A 21,718-nucleotide genomic window follows, 5' to 3' on the forward strand; every position below is an offset into this window, starting at 1 on the left:
GCCCACATTAAAATTTAATAGATATGTGTCATTGTATTTAATTCAGTCAGTTATTTATTTATGATTGGTCAAAATATTCGTTAAGTGTGTAGAATGTCATTTTAGTTAAATAATCAAACAGAGACTTCTTAAACGACGTCAGACTGGTGCATTTCGTTTCAGCAGTTACATGCAACAGAAGATTTTTTATAGTTTTACAAGTAATTATCCAAATTCAAACTGACATAAAACCAACAACTTTGTTACAGCTGTTGACTTTTTTAAAGATATAGATTAATTGAGTTAGCAAGATCTGAATATATTCAATTTAATCAACTCATTAGATCCTTATACCTATAGATCCTATGGGGTCAATCACAATACATGGGAACAGGGGGAATTGAAAATGTCCTAATAATATTTTTTTTTCTATAATTGCAAAATAATAAAAAACTTCATACAATGAAATAAATACTGTCATTAGAAAGATTAAAGCTTTTTAACACAGTTAAAAGTTTATTGAGGTTTGTTTCCACTTACAAAATTTCCAACAGGGGTACCATTTACAATTACCCTGATTGACTATCGGTAAGGATGATTAATGCCTTCTGGTATATTTCTCAATTTGAAAGTTATTTTAAAACTCTAATATATTATGCCACAATAACAAAAGTTAAAAGATTTTATATTATATTTTATAATATTTATAAAAAGCTTAAAATTTGTATATATACAAATTGACGATTTTGTTCTTTTTATTTATTTATGTTGAAGTAAGTTATGTGTTACAACAAGAGGAGTATTTTGTCTCCTAGCCACAAAAAATAAGTTATAATATAAACATGAGTGCAATAACAAAATATACGTTTATTTGTTTATAACATTTTATTGATATATGTGCCGAATTATATCTTATTGGAATAAAGACCATAATATTTCTGTTATGTTCAAGTTATTGAATGACGTCATAACATTGACAGTCAATATTCGCCAGTAAACAAATCTAGTAAAATGTGAAACTGGCTTTGTTTTTAAACTGTTACATTTGTTTTTGATATAGAGTATATTTTTGAAGGTGCAGAAAGCATGCGAGTTCAAATTTGATAACAAAGAGCTCAGTTAATACATCAATTCAAGTGTATCAGGGCTAACCGCGGTCGGTGGTTGACAGTATATCTAAATAACATGGCGGCATCTTGTCGCAGCCGGTCTAAAAGGATATTTTATGCAAGTAAAACAATAAACACTTACTTTACCTTGTAACAAAAATATTAATTCATATGAAGAACAGCACAGCAACACTTTTTGAAAATATGTTTAAGTTCATATCAAACACTACAGAGTAAAATGACGTAACATTCTCAACCTTCACGGTCGCACAGTACAAACGGCAGGTAGAAGAAATAGTTAATTTAATGAAACTCAGAAGTCCACCACAGCACAAACTTTTATAATAAACACTTTTAACATAGAATGCACTACGAAGTATACTAGTAATCCGCCAAGACTGGCAAAATAAAGGTAACGCGTTTATTATTCTGCCAAAGAATAAACGTGACACGCAGTCAAGCAACCTCGTTCACTTTTTTTTTTAATTCTCACAAACTGCGAAGTGACTATTGTGGAATGTTATCTTTGACTTATTTTTTTCGGATGGTCACATTAAAATGATTATTCTTAGAATACGCGATTGTATTATAATTTATGAAAAACGCAAAAAAAAAATCGTAATTAATGGGTGATTTCTTTGCGTTTTCAAAAATAAAGAAATTTAATATTGACATACACAAAACATGAGCAGTCGTGATACTCATATTTTTGTGACTGAAAAAAAAAAGAATGGCAATATAATAAAAAGCAAACCTTTTTTTGAATGACATTTTTTTCTGATTTATAAAATAATTTGTACTAATTTGTTAAAACAAGTTTCAAATTGAGATAATGGCGCTGCCCTGGCACCTACCTTTAGAAGCATTACCGTCGTTTAGAGAAAAAGAGCGCCCAATCGAATCCACCTTACTAAAACATTATTGTAAGATAAATATTCATGAGAGCCCTTGCGAAGAACTGCAAACGGGTCTTATGTGCGAAATAGGTATAAATAACAAAGAACCTGCCACCATACAACGCTTGATTGCTGCTGGAATGACTGTTGCTCGCTTAAACATGCGTGACTTAGAGCCTGATGCTTGTGGACAAATCATACAAAGTATAAGACAAGCTGTATACAATTATAGTGCTGAATTAGAATACGTCTATCCTTTAGCGCTTCTTGTTGATGTAAGAGGACCAGAAATTATTACTGGAGAACTGAAAGGAGGACCGCAAACTACTATTGAGTTGAAAGAACAAGAAATGATTAGATTAACAATTGACACCAGTTGGCGAGAGTGCGGTACTGTAGACTGCTTGTTTGTTGGTTATGATCATTTGACCGATTTACAAAAGGGCGATTGCATATTTATTGATAGTTTAACCTCCGGTAAAATAAAGCTCGTAATCGAAGAAGTTGGCGATGACTCAGTTGAATGCAAAATCGCTACAAATGGTATGGTAGGTGCTAAAATGGCAGTTCATATTTCTAAAGTTCCACATGAAATAGATTTTAAAAAAGGAAACAAATCTCAGGAATCCATTACTTATAGTGATTCTTTAGAGCAGCCATTTGAACATATGGAAGAACAAATTGCTTTTGCCATAGGATCTGATATCGATGGTATTTTAGTACCAAACGCACAAAATCCGCAGGACATTCGCGCGGTAAGAGAAAGTTTATCAGAAAAGGGAAAACATATACTTGTTTTTGCATGTATTGAGTCTGTTTTAGGTTTTGACAATGCTGATAATTTACTGGCTGAAGCTGATGGTTTATATGTAGATAGATGTGTTTTAAGTACAGATTTACCAGTAGAAAAAATATTTATCGCCCAAAAATCAATTTTAGCGAAATGTAATTATGTTGGTAAACCATGCATATTCAAGGCGGTTTTAAACGAACAAATTCCGACACTATGCGTAAATGATATCGCAAATTTAGTATTAGATGGAGCTGACGTTCTTGCACTAGAATTGCATTATGACTCTCCGTTAAAGAAATTAGTACAAAGTTACGATTCTGTTAAAATGGCTGAGCATTGTGTAGCAGCCGCTGCAGTTATATGTAGACATGCGGAGAATATTATTTGGCATCCTAAAGTATATGGAATAACTGACCTCATGCAAGTTTCTCTTGAAGAGCCCACAAAAGCAATAGGTGTCACTGCCGTAGAACTTGCTATGCGTTCTCGTGCTGTTGTAATAATTTGTTTAACAAACTCTGGACGTACCGCAAAAATTCTTTCTCATGCTAAACCTACGTGTCCTATATTAGCAGTAACAAGAGCATGTCATACTGCTCGACAGTTACGATTTTGGCGAGGTGTTCGAGCCATGCATTATTTTGAAGTAGCTAAGAACACATGGTGTTCCGAAGTGGATTCTCGAATTCACGCTGCTCTTGATTACTGTAAAGCAAAGAGATTATTACGTGCCGGAGATCCATATGTTGTAGTAACAGGATCAAGACGTGGTGCTGGATATTGTGACAATATAAAATTGCTTTATGCAAGTGCTCGAGATACTGTATGCGTGGAATGAAAATTTAGTTTATATAGCGATTTTATAATTATTGTAATAAAACAAAATGTGTTTGTTTTGTCAACTTATTCCTGGATTTTTTTATCGTCGTAGTATCCAAAGGTTACGGTAAGGTAAAGTGCCTATAGATTTCTTAGTGATTAGAACAAGTTAGAAAAGATTCTAGTAATTTGCGTTTCATTTTAGTCCGATCCGAAACTGTATGCACCAATGATATTAGGAAATAAATAGTGAAACAAAAGATATGAAACAGCACGCAAATAAAAGAGATATCCGTTTTTTGATTGCTTTAATTAACACAAACCATCTGAAGCCGTATCTTCTATTAAAACCTTCTTCATATCTTTTTTCCCCAACTCTGGGCATAAAAGTTAAATAATAACTGGCAACATTACGTTGCCACGAGCGGGTCGTATCCAGACCGCGACAGTTTTTTTTCGTCTACGGACATTTTTAGAGCACGAGTTCTAGATTTGACGAGCCAATCTATACCAGTATATAATCTATGGATTTGACTCTAGTCGTCTTTAGTGGCGGTTTCTTCGGCCTTTGTTATCTACCACAGATAACAAACATTAAATTCCAAATATCCATGGACTATGACATTTTCCATGTCTAATAATCTACTCTTTGATGTCATTATTTTGTCTGTCAAATCGAGAGTTGTTTTCCTTTCAAGTTTCAAATTCAAAATTCAATTTCAAACTAAACCCTCAACTTAGTTGTGTTTGTTACATTTAGATTTTTGTATTTAAGAGTTTTAGTGAGAATGTATTTTACAACAATTTTGGATAAATAATGACAATCCAGGTCGAAAGAAGAATTTTATAATTAAACATTTTGAAAATGGACATATAAATATTTAGAAATTTTAACGACTAATATTATCTTATTTGATACATTTCTTTAACTATACATAAATAAATATGGCTTTAGAATTATCGCTTCGAGAAATATGCTCTAATCTTCAATCTATTCGGGCTACTGAGAGGAAGAAAAGCGCGGAAACGTTAAAAGATATGCTAAGCAGAACAGCTGTTCCCAGTTTACTGAATGAAAATACATTGAAAAAGTCTGGTTATACCTGGAATCATCTATTTGGTGATATTAATGATTATATTCTTAAGGTAGGTGAAATTATTCTTTTAACTAATTAAACATTACAATTATTAATGTTCAATTACTCATTTTTAGGAAACTGAAAAGTTTGAAACAAACAAAAACTTCTCTGTTGTAGTTGGAATTGCTACAAGTCTTCTTAATTTATGTGTTTCTGGTTCAAACAAAGGTAACAAATGTAAAATTTCTAATTGGTAAAAATTCAATATATTCTTCTTCTATCTATTGATATTTACACACTTTTTCATTTGAATTAAAATTTTCATCTATCTAATTAATGTTCATAAATGTTTGTATGCAATTACTAATATGCAACTAATAAATAATCAAGAAAATTGTAATTATTTTTTTTGTCCTTGGGATTATGTCTAGAGGATAAGGCAGACAGAATTATTTATTTTGTTCTCATCTAAATTACTCACTTTACCCACCCACATCTCAAGAGATTTTTCTTCTCATGAGAAGTAATAATAAATATTTTCCAGGTGGGGCACATATAAAATGTGATGTTTTAATGGATGCATGTTTCAATGTTTTCAATGATACTCGTCTCCGTAAAGCTATAGGTGATGCATATTTCAATGTTCTATATAAACACATACTAAATAATGATTATTTCATCGGATATATCACTCCAGAAATGTGGGAAAGTAAGTTCTCAAGTTATATGATATGATTTAGCTTTAATCAAATTACGCAATGAATATTTTAAATGTGGGATTTGAATACTCTTCGGCACGAATTGGGCCAGCTCGCACTGGGGTACAGTACCATGCCCCCACAGAAAACCAGCATGAAATAAAAGTATGCTATTGTGTTTTGTATGGCGAATGGGGAGGCCGGAGACCTATATCCTTTTCCTTACCCTTCCCAGTTCTTTCTTTCACTGACTTAATAAAAGCAAATTTAACTAGACTGGTTTATTCTAGTTTGCATAGTAGATTTAGACACACATAACTTTTGCAAATTTTTTTACCTCTGTATGTCTAACTGTATTGCACTCTTTACATCCTCTGTATGTTATGTTACAAAAGTTTTATAAGCTTGCTGCATTTCATAAATGTTCCCTGATCTTATTTTATTTGATATGAACAATATTAGTAGTATATATAATATTAGTAACAAGCAATAGTAGTATATAATGTAATATGTGAATAATTTATTATCTATAATATTTAACTATAATTATTTAGATTTATAGGCTTATAATAAAGAACTTGACTCACAAGCACACTCAAATAATGTCCAAAGCAAAACTCTGCAAAGGCATGCGTTAGGCCGAGTTTTTAAATTAGTGATACTAGACTTTGACATTATATACAATATAGCTCAGACATTTTTTGATGACCTTTTAATAGGCGATTGAGAGTTGTTGTTTATAGTATGTCAATAGTATGACTGCGTAAAGTGTAAAACTGTATTTTTTTTTTTTAAAGGGGGGAATAGAGTAGGGACACGCATATGCAAATAATAAAAATAATTAGCTGCTTGAAGCTGTTTGTCTATGTATGTGTCCTCATTGTTTCCCCGCCGCTTTTACATTATTTTTAAGTCAGTAGCATTTAAACAGTAGCCTAAGTCATACACTGGTAAAGATTGAAGTTTCAATAAAGTAAGCCTATTATTTGGCGTTATTCAACACAGTCGCTTCAATCAACTGCTAATCCCGTATTAATTGTTTTTTTTTTTTGTTTTAGATTTGCTGGACATATCTGTAACAACTTGTCTCACAAAATTTTCAGAATTAGATAACTTGACCAAGTTCAAGTTTTTATTGCTAGTAGTACAAAATGCTAGTAATTCCAGTCAGTTTTTAGTTTGTCTCAGAGATGCTTTGCCAGATATTAAAACTTGTTTTCGAAATGTTATACATGATAAAATAGTGCAGGAGTTAGTCTTGAAAACTGTTTTATTGTTGATGGAATTGGTAATAATAATTTGTTATTCTAATATAATTTATAAGTTACTAGCCGGCAAACACTGTCTTGCTTCACTATTATCATTTAGTGGTATAAAAAATAATGTTGGCCGATTCTCAGATCTACCCTACATAAAATTTCATAAAAATAGGCCCAGCTGTTTCGGAAAAGTATGGTCACTAACATTGTGACATGCCAATTCTATATAATATGTATATAGAGATATTAAGTGTGATTGCTTATATCCTTCACATAAATTAATCTGGGGTAATACATTTTCAAATTCCCATTGGTAACTTTTTTGCCTCTGCCAGACTAAGACTTATTAACCGACTTTAAAAAAGCAAGTTTCTCAATTCGTCCATAAATTTTTTCTAAACATCATGGCTGTTTATGAACGGATTTTTATGGTTTTTTTTAATCGAAAGGAGATGTTCCTGGAAAAGGAAACCAGGCTCTAAAATTTGCCACAAAAAATAAAACACTATTACTTTACCAAAAAATTAAACCTGCTACAAAAAGTAAAAAAATTAAGTTGGTGGTTAGAAAATGTTTTGCTTGTTTTGGGCTACTAACTTCAACTAGACATTACTTCTTACTTTTTAAAGCTGATAAATTTTTTGTTCAATATCATAAATTTAGTCTCCATCCATCCTATTCACTGTACACTGTAAATTATAACTCAAACAGTTATATAGTATATTTTCTTTTTAAACAGGCATTAGAAACATTCTAATCTGATCTGAGTATATTTAAATTTTTTATTTGGAAATAATTATTTATTATATCTTTAGAAAGTGAAAGTATTATGTTTCAAATTTCAGTTAGCTTCAGAATGTCGCCTATACATTTGCGAATTTTCAGAAACACTTTTACCTTTAATATTTAAGATATATGATCACAGTATGGATGCTAAGAAAAAGGTAAAGTATAAGTGATAATTTATGTATTTGAATTTGCTTCATTGCATTTGCCTTCCATTAAATCAATGTTTTCTTCCAGTCTTTATTATTTAAAGTATTGCAAATTGCATTTGTCATTCATCATCCTATGGGTAGATTGCAAAAAGAACAAGGCAGTATGGCACACAATTGGGAAATTTGGAATAAACATGTGCACAGCATATTAGAAATTATTTGCCTTGAAATAAACAATGTGCAAAAAAATTTAAAACACAACAGTTCACAGACACATGTTGACAATTTTTCTTATTTAGCAGCAATAACATATTATCAGGTATGTAAATTATAAATGGCATCTTCACATTTTACAGGGCAATTTGATAGATAAGTGATATTGTGTAGTTAGGAGAAAGGAGGCAGGAAGGGGAGAGGGTCCATATCAAATTGTATAGTTATTTAGTCTTATAAAGTTATTTAGTCTTTCATGTCAGTGATGAGCTCTATTCTTAATTCATAGTCTCAGTCTCAAATCTCTTTCAGATTTTCAATGAAGATAGTACTGATGTTGTTGAAGAAATTGCTGAAAACTCGGCTAAGAAGCAGAAGTTAAGTTTTGATAATAAAAAATCTTTTTTGGATTTATTGGAAGAGCTTCATCAGAATTCTGAAACATGGTAACTTTTAATTTATTATTAATATAACGGACTTTTCAATGGATTCGTTAGCTAAAAGAATTTCGACAAGTTATGAAAAGCGACATCTGTATCTTAAATGACAATAAATTATTTATTCAACACAATATATCCGACACATTCGGATGTCGGATATGAAACGTAATTGATATCCGACAATATATACATTTTTATATGTTATACTATCTCACTAGGATTGCCTTAACGCGTAGTGAGTATTTTCATTACAGCTATAACACAAATTTCGCGATGTGGATCTATTACTGTGATCAGAAGGTGTTATGAGCAATTTTTATCACTCAATGAGTTTTATCGGTTTTTGAGGAGCAGCCGTAGTAGTAGCGTTACTTAATACATAAACTCAAATTTATTCATTCAACTAGACTTCTTTCAGGAGCGCTTTTCAATCTTCAAAATATAATATCTAATATTTACCACCGATACCTATAGAATCAATATGCAATACAGCAATATGATAAGATTCATATAGACATAAATGTTGAATAATTAGATAAGATGCAAACTCATTCTGTGTTCTTTCAGGATCTCAATCATACACATGTATGTGAAACATTTCGGAAATACTTTAACACCATCCCACTTTATGAAATTGTTAAACATATCTGAAATCTTAGTATCTAAAACCGGTAAAGCTTTTAAATGGAGCGATTTTGGTAACATGACATGCCAGGTGTTGCATTATTTTATAATTAATGGAAAATTAATAGTCGATGGATCAAGTCATAATGATTTCATCTCTTTATGGAACACTTGTGTGAGGTAAGTGGATCGGTTTATACAAATATAACTGGTACGCCCAATAACCATAAATACGCAGATATTGTGCTTATGATTTTTCCACTTTTTCATTTTGACTTATGGTACTAGTAAAATCATTGTGAGAATCGTTCATTTTTTACAAAAAAAAATGTTTTTTTTTTCAGGAACTCAGCCGTACAAAATGCTGCTCATGAATCGATACATATGATTATACTGTCATTATTGAAACTGGACATTATTAAGTACACGCACGTGCAGCCTCTTCTTACAATCTACTTTGAAAAGAGAATGCCTGTTGATAATCATACGTTAAAAACGTTCAGTTCTATTTATTATAGATTTTTCAGCAATTGCTGTCAAATAGAACAAAGACTTAAGTGTTTCACGTGGTTGACAAATGTTGATATCAATGATGTAGACGTTATATACCTTGAAGAAATTTTTGTTCAAATAATTTCTGACGACAACCTACCTTTAGCTCCACATACAGTTTTGGATACATGTTCTCATAGTATTCACGATATTTTATTTAAAAATATTGAGAAAAGTATTCTATTTGGAACTTTTGATTTTGAAATCGATACCGATGAAAAGGTAATAGTAAATAAAGAGGTAACAATAGGTACAGCTGAAATGAGCCGAGAAGTAAGTGATTGGGTTATTAAATACTTAGGAGATAAATTATCCGAATTTACCACCATGATTGCAAGTAAAGATAATCCAGTCAATGTTGGAAAATATATACACTTAACTTTGCTTCTCTATAAATCTTTACTTAAGTATAAAATATTTACCAAAGAAGATGTGTTGACCTCGTCACTGTATGTTGTACTTATAGAGAGCTTAAAGAAAATATTTGTTCATTTAACACGTGTTTTAAAATCATCTGATCAAATTAAGAACAAAATAGCATTATTGAAATGCCTACAAGGTATCCTTGAAAACGATTATAATTGTTTTCTTGATAGCGTTATTCGTTCGTGTATAAACGAAGATACCTTCCATTGTATCAACGAAATTCTTAAAACTGAAGTTACCAATGATGAGGACGAATTTAATTCAGAAGATGATATTGAATTGAGTCTTGCTGGTTTGAGGCATCATTGTATATACTTTCTGGCGGCTTATTGTTCACATGATCACGATTATACGGACGAACTCATAAAGTGTATACTGGACGAAGACGTTTATAAATTTGAGTCCCATTGTGATGTAGAGTGCGCTTTTAAATGCATCAATATGATCATTAGAATTGACAAGGATAGCAAGTTTATTGGTAAAGTTGTTGTCATAATTGTGGTTTTCCTAAATTGTGAATCAGAAACGTAAATACGATTTATGTTTCAGATAATGTTTTAGGCCTTATGCAGACCATGTGCAGGAATTTATTCCGCAATTCCAAAGCAAGCTTAGGAATATTACAAATTATATTACAATTACTCGATAAGGTTTGGCTGAAAAATGACCACGTTTTACGGCAGAATTGCATTATCATGGTTAGAAGTTACATGCAGCGCTGTACCAAATTGTACTACCCTCCAAGTGTTGCGGTTTTAGTCTATGAATGTGTGGCCCGTATTATAGAGCTTAATAAGAAACATCACATTGATCTTGATGACTCCTTACAAGACGTCTTAATTGAGCAGCTTAAAGGAAATATCCACAATATGCGAATATATTGCTGTTACCTTATGAAACGTTCATGTGGAAATAACATTGATATCAAAAATATATCAAACACACTTATGGATATCTTCGTGATCAATGTAAGTGTACTTATATATGTATATTTCATACGAACAGATATAACAGCTAATAAATAAAAGAATTTCGAACATTCCAGGTATCAAACAATAATGAAACCGTGCTTAAAGATGAAACAACTAATAGAACATTGACGGTATCGCACTGTTTCCTAGCTTTGTCGCAAATTAAACCGTACCTGATTCATGACATAGCTCTCGAGTTGATCCATATTCAAAAGAAAAAAGGGCTAAGTAAACATATAATTAAGAAAGTTTTAAATATCATTATAAAGAAATCCATGGGAATTTACTTAGAAGAGTACGCCGATACTAATATTAAAAGAATTCTTCAATATTGGTTCAAAGAAAATGAAGGATTTCAAGACATCCCTTTAAGTTTATTAGGATTTAAATCCATCGATGCTTTTATTGAGAAACACTCGAAATGGCTAATTGCTATGGATATATTGTGGCGTAATAATGGATACATTGAGAAGAGTGAAGCCACAAAATATGTCGTTAATAAATCAGGAAAATCTTTAGAGGACATAATTGAGGTAGGTAAAGTATATGAGATATTTATTTCATCTTTTTCTTTTGCCTCTTCATATCTACAATACTTGTATATTCTGAATTAGGTTTCCGCTCGTGGCTAAACTTGTTTGGTCGTCGGGTTTTTGCAAATAGCGCCACCTAAAAAATGGTGTAAATCAAATACACTTCGTAATGAATCTTCCCGTAGCAATGGGATGTTTTGCCGCGGTAAAAGTAACCCTATATCACTTCCCTAACTATCTTCATACACAAAAATCGTTCTATAAAATCGCTCCGTTTCGACGTAAAAGAAGGACAAACAAATATATAAACAATTACATATTCAAAATATTAGTAAGGATTATCTCATAACAATAATCTTTTACAGATATGTTTCTGTTCAATAATTTCACTTTGCCTTCCTTATATTGTTACCGAAAAATACAAATTGGAAGATCAAAAACAATCAGACTTCAAGGTTCGACTGGAAAACGCAAATCGAATGTTTCAATCTACGAGGCAAATACTAAAAAATGAGAAATGGAGTAATTTGTTTGTAGAGCACATGGGCGAGTTAATTCGCTTGGCGGCCCTTCATATGTTCGATCCAGAGAGTGCTGAACTTGAGTTTCAAGTGAATTTGATGACAAAAAAACCTCAATTTACGTATACTAAAACTGTTTTTAATGCGGTTTTAAGATATTTTGGCGTGAGTATAGTTAAATTATATGTATGCGCTTCATTATTTTTATCATATTCTATAGGTTAGTTATGGGTGAATGAAATCTCAAACAATTTATTTCAGGAACTAATTGATGGCAATATAATGCAGTATCTCTGTGAAAACCAACCGTTAATCATTCTTACTATACTTTTTAAGCTATGGGCCAACTTTATCAAAGAGAAGATACTACAGATGAAAACAATTTATTTGCATACGTATACGAGTTTCATTGAAAATATTATACTGGGAAATCAATCAGATGCAGTTTTGTGTAACTTTGCTTGTAATAGTGTTGTAAATGCCATCGCTAAGTCCAAAGTATCAGAGGAAATAAACATATTAGTTCATTCATTGGAAGTTATGATGGAAAAGGTTTTGAAGTATCCATCTGATAGATTGGATACCTTAAAGAAATCTGTTATTTCCAAAATTCTAGCAATCTTAAGTATTAAGAAAGAAACAGGTTTTATATTTTCGAATAGCTTAGAAACGTATTTACTCGAATTTATTAATTCTCAACGTGGTCATGTTGTTGATTATATAGATCTTATGTATAAAAATGAAATTGGTACCCATGTATGCTCATCAAAGGAACAATTTCAAATAATGCTGCAGAAATATATAACGAACCTTTCCTATCCGAGGTACTTCAGTATTCTTTGTTTAGAAAATTTATACAAATGTTAATAATTTCGTTTATTGTTTTAAATTTATCTTTGCAGTCATGATATTTTGTTGAACTTGAGACAATTCTTGAAGACCAATAACAATTTTGTAAATGGCCTCATCAAAGATTTGAATATAAAAGGTTTTTCGGAAGACTGTTTGAAGAGTCTTGTTCATTGCGTAATTAACTCACTTAATAATATATTGATAACATCAAATGATGATAAGGTAGGTGCCGACCTTTTTGAGTATCTCTGGTAATATGATATACTTTATTTCAATTATACAGTTTTTGTATATAACATTTTCAGATTATAATACAAGCGTGCAATTGCCTCAGTGAACTTTGTACCTATGATATAAAGAGTTTAGTGACTGTACCCGCCGATACAAAGAAGGCAGTAACATTAGCGCCAAAAGAATATTTTGCATTTATAGTATTAACGACTCTTACTGAAGTGCTTTTTGATGAAGATCCTGCCGTCAATAGCAGGACAGCAAAAGCGATTAATCGTCTCCTTAAATTCCGCGATGGAAAATTGGCTTTAGGTACAAATGCTAGTTTTATATTCTTCTATTCCTATTAAGTGACAAACTTTACTTATTATGATATTTTTTTAACAGATATGGAAGGAATTAACAAAGAACTTTTGGAACCTCTGTCACCAACAACCAGCGAAATCTTCTCTGTGTATCGGATAGATGACTCAAAATTCAATAGATACAATCGTCTAGACTTTTGGGTTCCGAAACAAAATGAAGATCATACAAAATGGATAGAGAGAATAACAACAGCCCTCTTGGACGTGATCGCTTCGCAGAATAATTGTGCGTCTGCTGTGCGCGACGTTTGTAATTCTAAGGTGATAAATACCCGCTAAGTTACTTTACTAATTTCCATCCTTTCTTTCCAAATTATCTGTATTTAAAATAAAAATGACACACCTCATCAAGTGCATGTTATTCCAAAAGAGAACTATCCGTCAACACTAATAAAATTCCATTTGATTTCAGCCAAGTGTATGTACGACGATCATGCCAGCTGTTTTAGGACTTTTGCTGGATTGTAATTCAGAGAAAGTATTTCAAGTTATAAGTGAGCAAATAAATCAGTTCTTCCAATATATTTGGAAAATAATCTTTAAAGATGAAAGCGTGGAAGATTTACATCTTCCAGCTGGTACTACCATTTCCAACCTATTGGACAATACTCATAAAAATATTATTCAATATATCATAAATGTTATAAACTTTATACGACTGCAGGCGGAACATTATAAAACAAGGTTTGTAAATTGTTATTAAAAAAATATTTATAACTTGCGGACGCCATTTTGAACATAAATACTTACTCTCGACAAATATTGCATTCCTTCTCTTGCGTTCGAGTAGGTTGATAGAATTTTTTAACTATTATCGTTTATAGCAACAAATATACAAATACTAGCTGCACCCAGCAAACGCTGTTCTGCCTTACCGTTATCATTTAGGGGCATGAAAAATAGATTTTGGCCGATTCTCATAGATACCGGATAAGCACAAAAAATTTCATCAAAATCGGTCAAGCCGTTTTGGAGGAGTATGGCAACGATAACTGTGACACGAGAATTCTATATATGAGATTGTTTTTTATATTTTTTTCCTAATAGGCAATCCCGTTGTGTCGACCGCTTGAACTATTTGAATATAGACTACGTGAAAGTGTCGCTGGCGGCGGCTCTTGCCGACTGCAGCATGGTCGCGATATACTACGGCGAGCTCGGTGCTGCCGCCGCCAATGGCGGAGTTCCGCCTGACTCGCCTGATGCCACAAGCAGGCTGGACGGAGGATCCCACCTACAAAGGATTTTTAGAGGAGTATGAATCACGTATAACTTATTTCTCATATTTGCAAATCGGGATATTTTTATAGTACAAGATCTCTGGGTATTTTTTCATTCAGTGCCTACGATACGATATACGATACGATTGTTTTGGGCGATTGTAAGCATTTGAGATAAGCATGTGTAAAACATGCAGTGCGCTCCCAAATGTATTGCGTTGTACACTATCAAGTGGTTTTTAAATAAATATATTTTCATTTGTATGACGTCTATTATACTACTATTTTAGTGTTTCGTGTCCATTGGCGAAATGGATGCCGTAGAGGGCTGCGGTACTGCTCACCTCACCAGCGAGGGGGAAAAAAGAAAGCATCTCATCAACACGGGGCAGTTCGCAGACTCATTGGTCCTGCACGATATTGCACTTTCGTACGGAGCTCAGGATCGAGCCTTGCAATACGGAACCGTTGTATCCTTGCATAAATCTGGCATGCACCATCTTGCTTTACAGTACATTAAGTCTTGTCCCGAAAATGAGGATCTAGACGACATTAAATACGACTGCTTGTCGTATCTCGGTAAGAACTTAATTCACCTTAAGTTTTTTTCTTTTTTTTGGAAAATATAAGGATTATATACATTACAATCTAGTTTATTTTAGGTGATTGGACTGCAATAGTTGACACACGGGAATTGGAAGCAAAATCTCAACTTGCAACTTATGATATAAATTCATTTACAAAAATGTACAGATATGCGTGCCTCAAAGATTGCCTTAATATACAACCATCTGAAGAGCTTCCTGCAAAATTTGAACAAACATTGAACGCTGCGAAATTAACTATTTCAAGGATGTGTCGCGATTTAAATATGGAGAACTCACAATGTGTTTATAATATTATGGCGAATTTGCATTTATTCCGCGACATAGAAAACTATTTCGCAGTTCGATGCGGCAAGGAAAAGCTTACAAAATTGATCGATGATTGGGGTATTGAAAAGTTGCCTCCGTATAAAGATTTTACACACCTGGAGGGTCTGATATCACAGCGGAGCTTAATCCTGCAGCATGCAGTAGAAAATAACGGAATCCATTCGACGATCATTAATTCTTTACAACTACAATATGCTGGTAGGTAACATTTATTTGCGAAATCAAGAGCATTATGTTATTATAGTGATAAATCATATACATTTCAACATTTTTTTTTGTAAACAGAATTGGCTCTTCTTAATGAAAGGGTACAAATGGCTCAGCGAATAGTGGCAATGGTTAAACGGTTTCACCCTTCGAAAGAGGTTACCCTTATAGAGAGTAAGGTATCGTGGGAAAAGGGACATAAAGATATAGCTCTATCTCTGTTGCACGGTAATGTATATGATGAATCTGATAATGCAAAGCTAACTGCAATGTCTTTAAGGTATGTAAAAGCATAGGGTGTTTAAGTTTTTTTTTTCTTATTGTGACTATGAAATCTGCGTACAATTCTATCCTACTACTAATATTATAAATGCGAAAGTTTGTAAGTATGTGTGTGTGTTTGTTAATCTTTAACGCAAAAACTACTGAATCGATTGCAATGAAATTTTGTACGCAGATAGCTGGACAACTGCAATAACATATAGGTAACTTTTTATCCCGATATTCCTATGGGATACGGGTACGGAAACCGCGGGGCGCAGCTAGTTATTCATCTCAAAGTTACTCTATGTACCTGTGTGTGATCCATAAAAATCATTTTAGGCAATATGGCTTGTGGATGGGAGAGTGTAAACGCGAGAACGCGAGAGATATCATTAATAAATATCTAGAAAAAAGTCTCAATGTACTAAAGGAAGGCGACGATGTCAAAACAAGACTCAAAGTGTATTATGATATTGCTACATTTGCTGATGCAGAGTATAAACAAGTAAGTATATTTCGAAATAATAAATAAAAAAAATGAAAAAATATTTTCTTCGAATAAAATAAATATCTTATTCTAATTTAGGTTGTCTCATACATGAATTCGACCACCTTCGAGAATAAAGTGAAATGCTTAGAAAGTTTAAAAGGTACCGTGGAATCCTTGAAATCGTCGCAACTAAGCCTCACAAGGTATGAATCTTAAAAACTGTTTTTAGTGTTCATATATCGTGAATACAAAGGTACATCAACTTGATATTTAATTTTCTAGAGATGAAAGAAGAGCCTTAATTGCGAATAATGCATTTAGAGACTTGGATGAAGCAGATATTGCAAATACGAGAGCGGAGAGGGACACCTTTTTAAATCTAGCCATGAGGTAAGTAAATGTTTCAAAACAACGGTCTATGTTCACATTGCGATATTTTCTAATTCAATAAAATTTGCTTTTCAGATATTATTTACAGTCTTTAGAACAAAGCAATGAAAACAATTTGTCAGTGTTTAGAGTAATTTCGCTATGGTTTGAAAATAGCAACATAGATTTGGACTGCGAGGAGACCGGTCGTTTGGGAACGCTCTTACAGGGGATACCGTCGTGGAAGTTCATTACAGTGCTGCCACAGATCGCACCTCGGCTTTCTTCAGAAGACACCCCGTTCGCGAACCATTTAAGGAACTTAATAAGTAAATTTTTTTTTATTCAGTGTCGAGTTTTGTTAAAAATGTAAAATTCTGCTAATGCCTTTGTTTTTGGAATGCGTTTTTCCCTCGAGTCGTGTAATTATAATGTCCTTGAACCTTTCCGCTGTGTTTCAAAATTATTCGGGAAGACTAGTCACATGAGGTTTTATCTGGCAAATTAAATTTAAAAAAAACATCTATTTCTATAATTGGTAATAAAATGTTGCAGCTCGTTGTGCAATAGAACACCCACACCACACGCTGCCCATACTATTTAACTTGAAGAACTCTGATAAAGACGTGACACTACGTGGCCAAATGGGGTTATCTTCTGGATCACGCGCTTCGATCTCGGCGCCGGAGCCCAGGGTGATCGCTGCGGAACAGCTAATCAACGGCCTGGCAGCTCGTAGTCCAGAACTCGGTGTTATAGTAGAACAGATGGAGGTATTGTGCGATGGTGAGTTGTGATTGAAATTAAAAAAAAAAAAAACTTATAACTTGTATGATCCACTGACTACGGAATTAGTTGAGAATTGACAAAAATTTAAACAAGAAATACCATATTATATTCATGGTAATATATAATAATTATATAATTCAATAAGCGGATTATAAGCGGATTGTGGATTATTTCGATACAAATTAGAGTACGAAACTTTTCCCTTTATTATGTTAGTTAAGAAGCATAGATTATATATATAAAATTAATGTTATTGTATTTTTTGTGTTTGATTTTACGTGAGTATTTTTTTTTGAGACTTTTTAACTGATTTTAAACTCGTACTCGTTATAAAGTGTTCGAAGCGGCGGGGTAAAATATATAATGAATATATTTTAGCCGTTTTAAATTCGCACCGCGTTTTAAATTCGTTTAAATGTCTTTAATATCGAAGTAATTGTAATTTAAAATCAAACATATTATTTTTAGCTATCATCAGGTTCGCCTATTCCGTTCCGACAGCGAAAGAGATTGGCAAACCCTTACCTATACCTAAAACAGAGGGCATATCCAAGCTCCGTAACTTAAACAACACGCCGGTGCCCATCGACACTATCGCCATACGAAAAGATTTTGATTACTCAGGCATTCTCAGTAAGTCACAACTATTATTAAAAATTATTAAAAAAAGTTACTATGATATGCTTTAGTATATTCTTCTTACATGTCAATTTTTTTTTAATAATTTACTTCACATGGTTACTGAAAAATTTTCTGATGTAAGTGTTTATTTTAAGGCCTCTCATCGTTTGAAAATCATTACGAACTAGTTGGCGGTATAAATTTTCCCAAAAAGATATCTTGTCGGCGCTCTGATGGGAAAAAACGGATTCTCCTAATAAAGGTAACAAACTTATCGCTAAATGTTTCTTGTGTCAATGTGTCCTTATACTAACAGCAGTTACGTAATACGTTTTTATATTTAAAAGGGTGAAGATGATCTAAGACAAGACGCCGTGATGCAACAAGTATTTAACATAGTAAACACGTTGCTGGAAAAGAACCCAGTCACGTACCATAACAAATTGCTCATTCGCACCTATAAGGTAACAAATGTTTACTTAAAGTGTTGTTGACACATTTCCCGAAAACATAAAATGTTCCTATCTCAGTCTCTAAGGGAAAAGAGTTCTTGTTACTATATAATTTTCTACTGGCAGAGATTGCTGTCTAGCAATAAGGCCGCCTTTTGTACGAAATATCATTGTGCTATTATTTTGGATTAACTTTACTTTTGTTTTGTACAATAAAGTATTATAATTAAAAAGTAAATAAAATATTTTTTTTTTTGGACAATTAGATCTTAATTTATCTACCTAATAATAAAATCACAATACAGTGTTGAAGTGTAGATATTACTTTATAGGCAAATAAATATTTAACATACAGGTTGTGGCGATGTCCCGTCGCTCCGGCGTGCTGGAGTGGTGCGAGGGCACGATGCCGCTCGGCTCCTATCTCATGCAAGCACACAAACAGTATCGTCCTCAGGTGATACGCAAAATTCACTCGATATCAAATCATTTTGGTTTATTGGCTGGTTTATTGTAGTGCTTATAGGAGTGGTTTGTCTGAGACCAATATTATGTATGTAGAGGCATTAGGCGATGTTACTTGGTGAAAAAGTTGTTAAAACTAGCGGCTTAGTAGACTAGACTAGAGTAGACTGCAAGACGCAGTAATCCTTTCTATTTAGCCGATGCTCATAAAACTACGAAAAGTTTTCAATTCGTAGTGTGAGTTTATTATTATTTTTTTATATAGTAGAAATAAATTGTTAATTATTTTTTTAATATCTTTTCAAATGATCATATGTCTAAGGTTTCAACATAGCACCGTTATTTTTAAATCGAATTTATTTTTATTTCTTCAGGACATTCATCCGAATATAGCTAGAAATAAAATGAAAGAATGCCACGAAAACAGAAGATCTAATAAGCACAAGCTGGCAGTTTTCAACGAAATATTAAGGGTGTTCAAACCGGTTTTCCATTATTTCTTTACGGAACATTATCTCGATCCCGTAACATGGTATGAACGACGACTGGCTTATACTAGAAGGTAACACGTTTTCTATATCATCTTCCTTACCTTATAGATCACTATTTGCAAACATTTTAAGTACATTGTTTTTTTTTTTTTTTGTTTGTATTTTGGTTTTGTGTGTTTATTTTCATTTCTTTGCTTTGTTCTTTTTTTTATTTTTTTTTTGTTTTTTGCATGTTTTTTTATTTTGTACTTTCATTGTTCTATTATGTATTATGTCCTTTCTCTTCTTATTGTGTACACTGTCTTCCAGATCTTTAATTTTTTATCACTTCCGCCTAACTTGGGTTGCTTGGAAGAAATTGCTATTGAGCAATAAAGCCACTTTTTGCACTACATTTCCTATTTTTTTGTTAATTTAATTGTTTTTGTGTGCAATAAAGAATATTTCATTTCATTTAATTTCATTTCCTTATATATATTTATTTGTAATTAATAATGCTTTATTGTACATATAAGAAATTAGTTAATCTAGACACAGTGATGAAATAAAATCAATTTTCACAAAAAGCTTATTGCTAGATAGCCATCACTTCTGAGCAACCTCAAAGTCAAGGAAACGGTTAACCTAGAAAATAAGTAGTAGTACTAATAAACTATATCAGCCACTGATTAGGTAAACACCGAGTTAATAATATACAAGACTGAATTAGTAGCATATGAGTATTTTTTGAGTATTTCAGCGTAAATGAACAGGCAATTTATTTATTTTATAGCTCATTATGTAATCTGTGTTATTAAAATGCAACAAAAAAAAAACGCAAAGATTGGAAACAACATAAAGTATCCATTAAATATGATATTTGATTACAGCGTTGCAACGTCGTCTATGGTTGGTTACATTATGGGTCTGGGAGACCGACATGTTCAGAATATATTGATTGACAAAACTACTGCTGAAGTAATACATATTGACTTTGGTTAGTAATATGCATTACTATGAATATGATAATTTTTAAATATTACAATTGATACTTTGAATATATCATATAAATATAATGCTTTTATGTTCAAAGGTATTGCTTTCGACCAAGGAAAAACTTTACCTACACCTGAAACGGTGCCTTTCCGTTTAACGCAAGATATTATAGCTGGATTCGGTTGTAGTGGTGTTGAAGGAATATTTAGAAAGTAAGTTATGTTCATTTTGAGTTACAGAATGCCCCTTTTTTAGGGTACCGTCAAAGAAAGAAGACGGGACCCTTATTCTGATAATTGTCCATCTGTCTGTCTAGATTATTTTCTCAAGACTGACTTTATAACGAATTAATCTCAAGCTGAAATTGACAAATATAATTGAGTCAATTATTTTAAGGCCCCGAAAAAATAACTTATAGGTTTTATTAAATATATTTTCATTGATAACATTTTTTGGATACAGTTGCTGTGAAAAAACATTACAATTGCTTCGTGACAACCAAGAAACGCTATTGACAATACTCGAAGTTCTTTTATGTGATCCATTGTATTTGTGGATTGTACCCTCAGCAGCTAAGAATGCAGGTTAGTAAGATATGAGGTTTGAAGGTTTTCATTGGATTTTCATTGGTTTTTTTTTTGTGTAGTAAATGAAAATGAAGGGGAATTTTCGATCAATCAATCTCGCGCAGACGTTATGAACCATACGGGCAGACACGTGTACGAAGAGAAATCAACTAGATACATGAGTACATAACTTGGCATGAAAGAATACACGTTTGATTATAATAATATCATCTTTATCACAACAATCATTAACTAAATTATTGCCCATCAAAGATGTGTGAATGAAAGAGAAGCCACATAGTTTGGCATATTGCTGTGGGGACACTGGTTCGTTCCATAGAAGGTCTCAGAGTTCTTTCCTTCTAATACGCTTTGGGATTGACCTCTGATGTTTTGGTGGGTAAATTCCACATGCTCTATTTTTACCCCAATAGACAGAGTATGTTTTGAAGATTTCTTCCCTGATAATAATTAAAAAAGCCATATTATTGTAAGTTATCTAAAAGGTTTTAATATTGTAGGTGAGCAGCAGGGCGAGGGCAGCGGGGGCGGCGGGGGCGGCGGGGGCGGCGGGGG

The 21,718-nt window shown here is 32.7% G+C and overlaps 2 protein-coding genes across 2 annotated transcripts in view; both read left to right on the top strand.

Annotated features, from left to right (window-relative positions):
- Positions 1-1,920: 1,920 nt before the first annotated feature.
- LOC119831533 (pyruvate kinase-like) lies at positions 1,921-3,615 on the top strand. Its single transcript, XM_038354943.1, has one exon. The coding sequence runs from the start codon at positions 1,921-1,923 to the stop codon at positions 3,613-3,615; it is 1,695 nt and encodes a 564-aa protein (XP_038210871.1).
- Positions 3,616-4,184: 569 nt separating this feature from the next.
- LOC119833533 (serine-protein kinase ATM) overlaps positions 4,185-21,718 on the top strand; it is an 18,123-nt gene continuing 589 nt past the window's right edge. Inside the window, exons 1-35 of the mRNA XM_038357623.1 lie at positions 4,185-4,742; positions 4,810-4,903; positions 5,220-5,384; positions 6,432-6,661; positions 7,478-7,576; positions 7,656-7,889; positions 8,096-8,229; positions 8,791-9,027; positions 9,192-10,303; positions 10,375-10,793; positions 10,871-11,329; positions 11,695-12,015; positions 12,112-12,674; positions 12,753-12,924; positions 13,008-13,245; positions 13,321-13,559; positions 13,711-13,982; positions 14,346-14,553; positions 14,809-15,097; positions 15,181-15,651; positions 15,739-15,940; positions 16,264-16,429; positions 16,511-16,617; positions 16,697-16,804; positions 16,880-17,112; positions 17,339-17,569; positions 18,041-18,205; positions 18,349-18,455; positions 18,541-18,657; positions 19,001-19,102; positions 19,485-19,672; positions 20,471-20,577; positions 20,674-20,788; positions 21,039-21,160; positions 21,664-21,711. Coding sequence (XP_038213551.1) covers positions 4,542-4,742; positions 4,810-4,903; positions 5,220-5,384; positions 6,432-6,661; positions 7,478-7,576; positions 7,656-7,889; positions 8,096-8,229; positions 8,791-9,027; positions 9,192-10,303; positions 10,375-10,793; positions 10,871-11,329; positions 11,695-12,015; positions 12,112-12,674; positions 12,753-12,924; positions 13,008-13,245; positions 13,321-13,559; positions 13,711-13,982; positions 14,346-14,553; positions 14,809-15,097; positions 15,181-15,651; positions 15,739-15,940; positions 16,264-16,429; positions 16,511-16,617; positions 16,697-16,804; positions 16,880-17,112; positions 17,339-17,569; positions 18,041-18,205; positions 18,349-18,455; positions 18,541-18,657; positions 19,001-19,102; positions 19,485-19,672; positions 20,471-20,577; positions 20,674-20,788; positions 21,039-21,160; positions 21,664-21,711 — 8,275 coding nt within the window. The 5' untranslated portion in view covers positions 4,185-4,541. The remainder of the gene's footprint in view (positions 4,743-4,809; positions 4,904-5,219; positions 5,385-6,431; positions 6,662-7,477; positions 7,577-7,655; positions 7,890-8,095; positions 8,230-8,790; positions 9,028-9,191; positions 10,304-10,374; positions 10,794-10,870; positions 11,330-11,694; positions 12,016-12,111; positions 12,675-12,752; positions 12,925-13,007; positions 13,246-13,320; positions 13,560-13,710; positions 13,983-14,345; positions 14,554-14,808; positions 15,098-15,180; positions 15,652-15,738; positions 15,941-16,263; positions 16,430-16,510; positions 16,618-16,696; positions 16,805-16,879; positions 17,113-17,338; positions 17,570-18,040; positions 18,206-18,348; positions 18,456-18,540; positions 18,658-19,000; positions 19,103-19,484; positions 19,673-20,470; positions 20,578-20,673; positions 20,789-21,038; positions 21,161-21,663; positions 21,712-21,718) is intronic.

The sequence above is a fragment of the Zerene cesonia genome, chromosome 1 (assembly GCF_012273895.1).
Source record: "Zerene cesonia ecotype Mississippi chromosome 1, Zerene_cesonia_1.1, whole genome shotgun sequence".
Taxonomy (NCBI): domain Eukaryota; kingdom Metazoa; phylum Arthropoda; class Insecta; order Lepidoptera; family Pieridae; genus Zerene; species Zerene cesonia.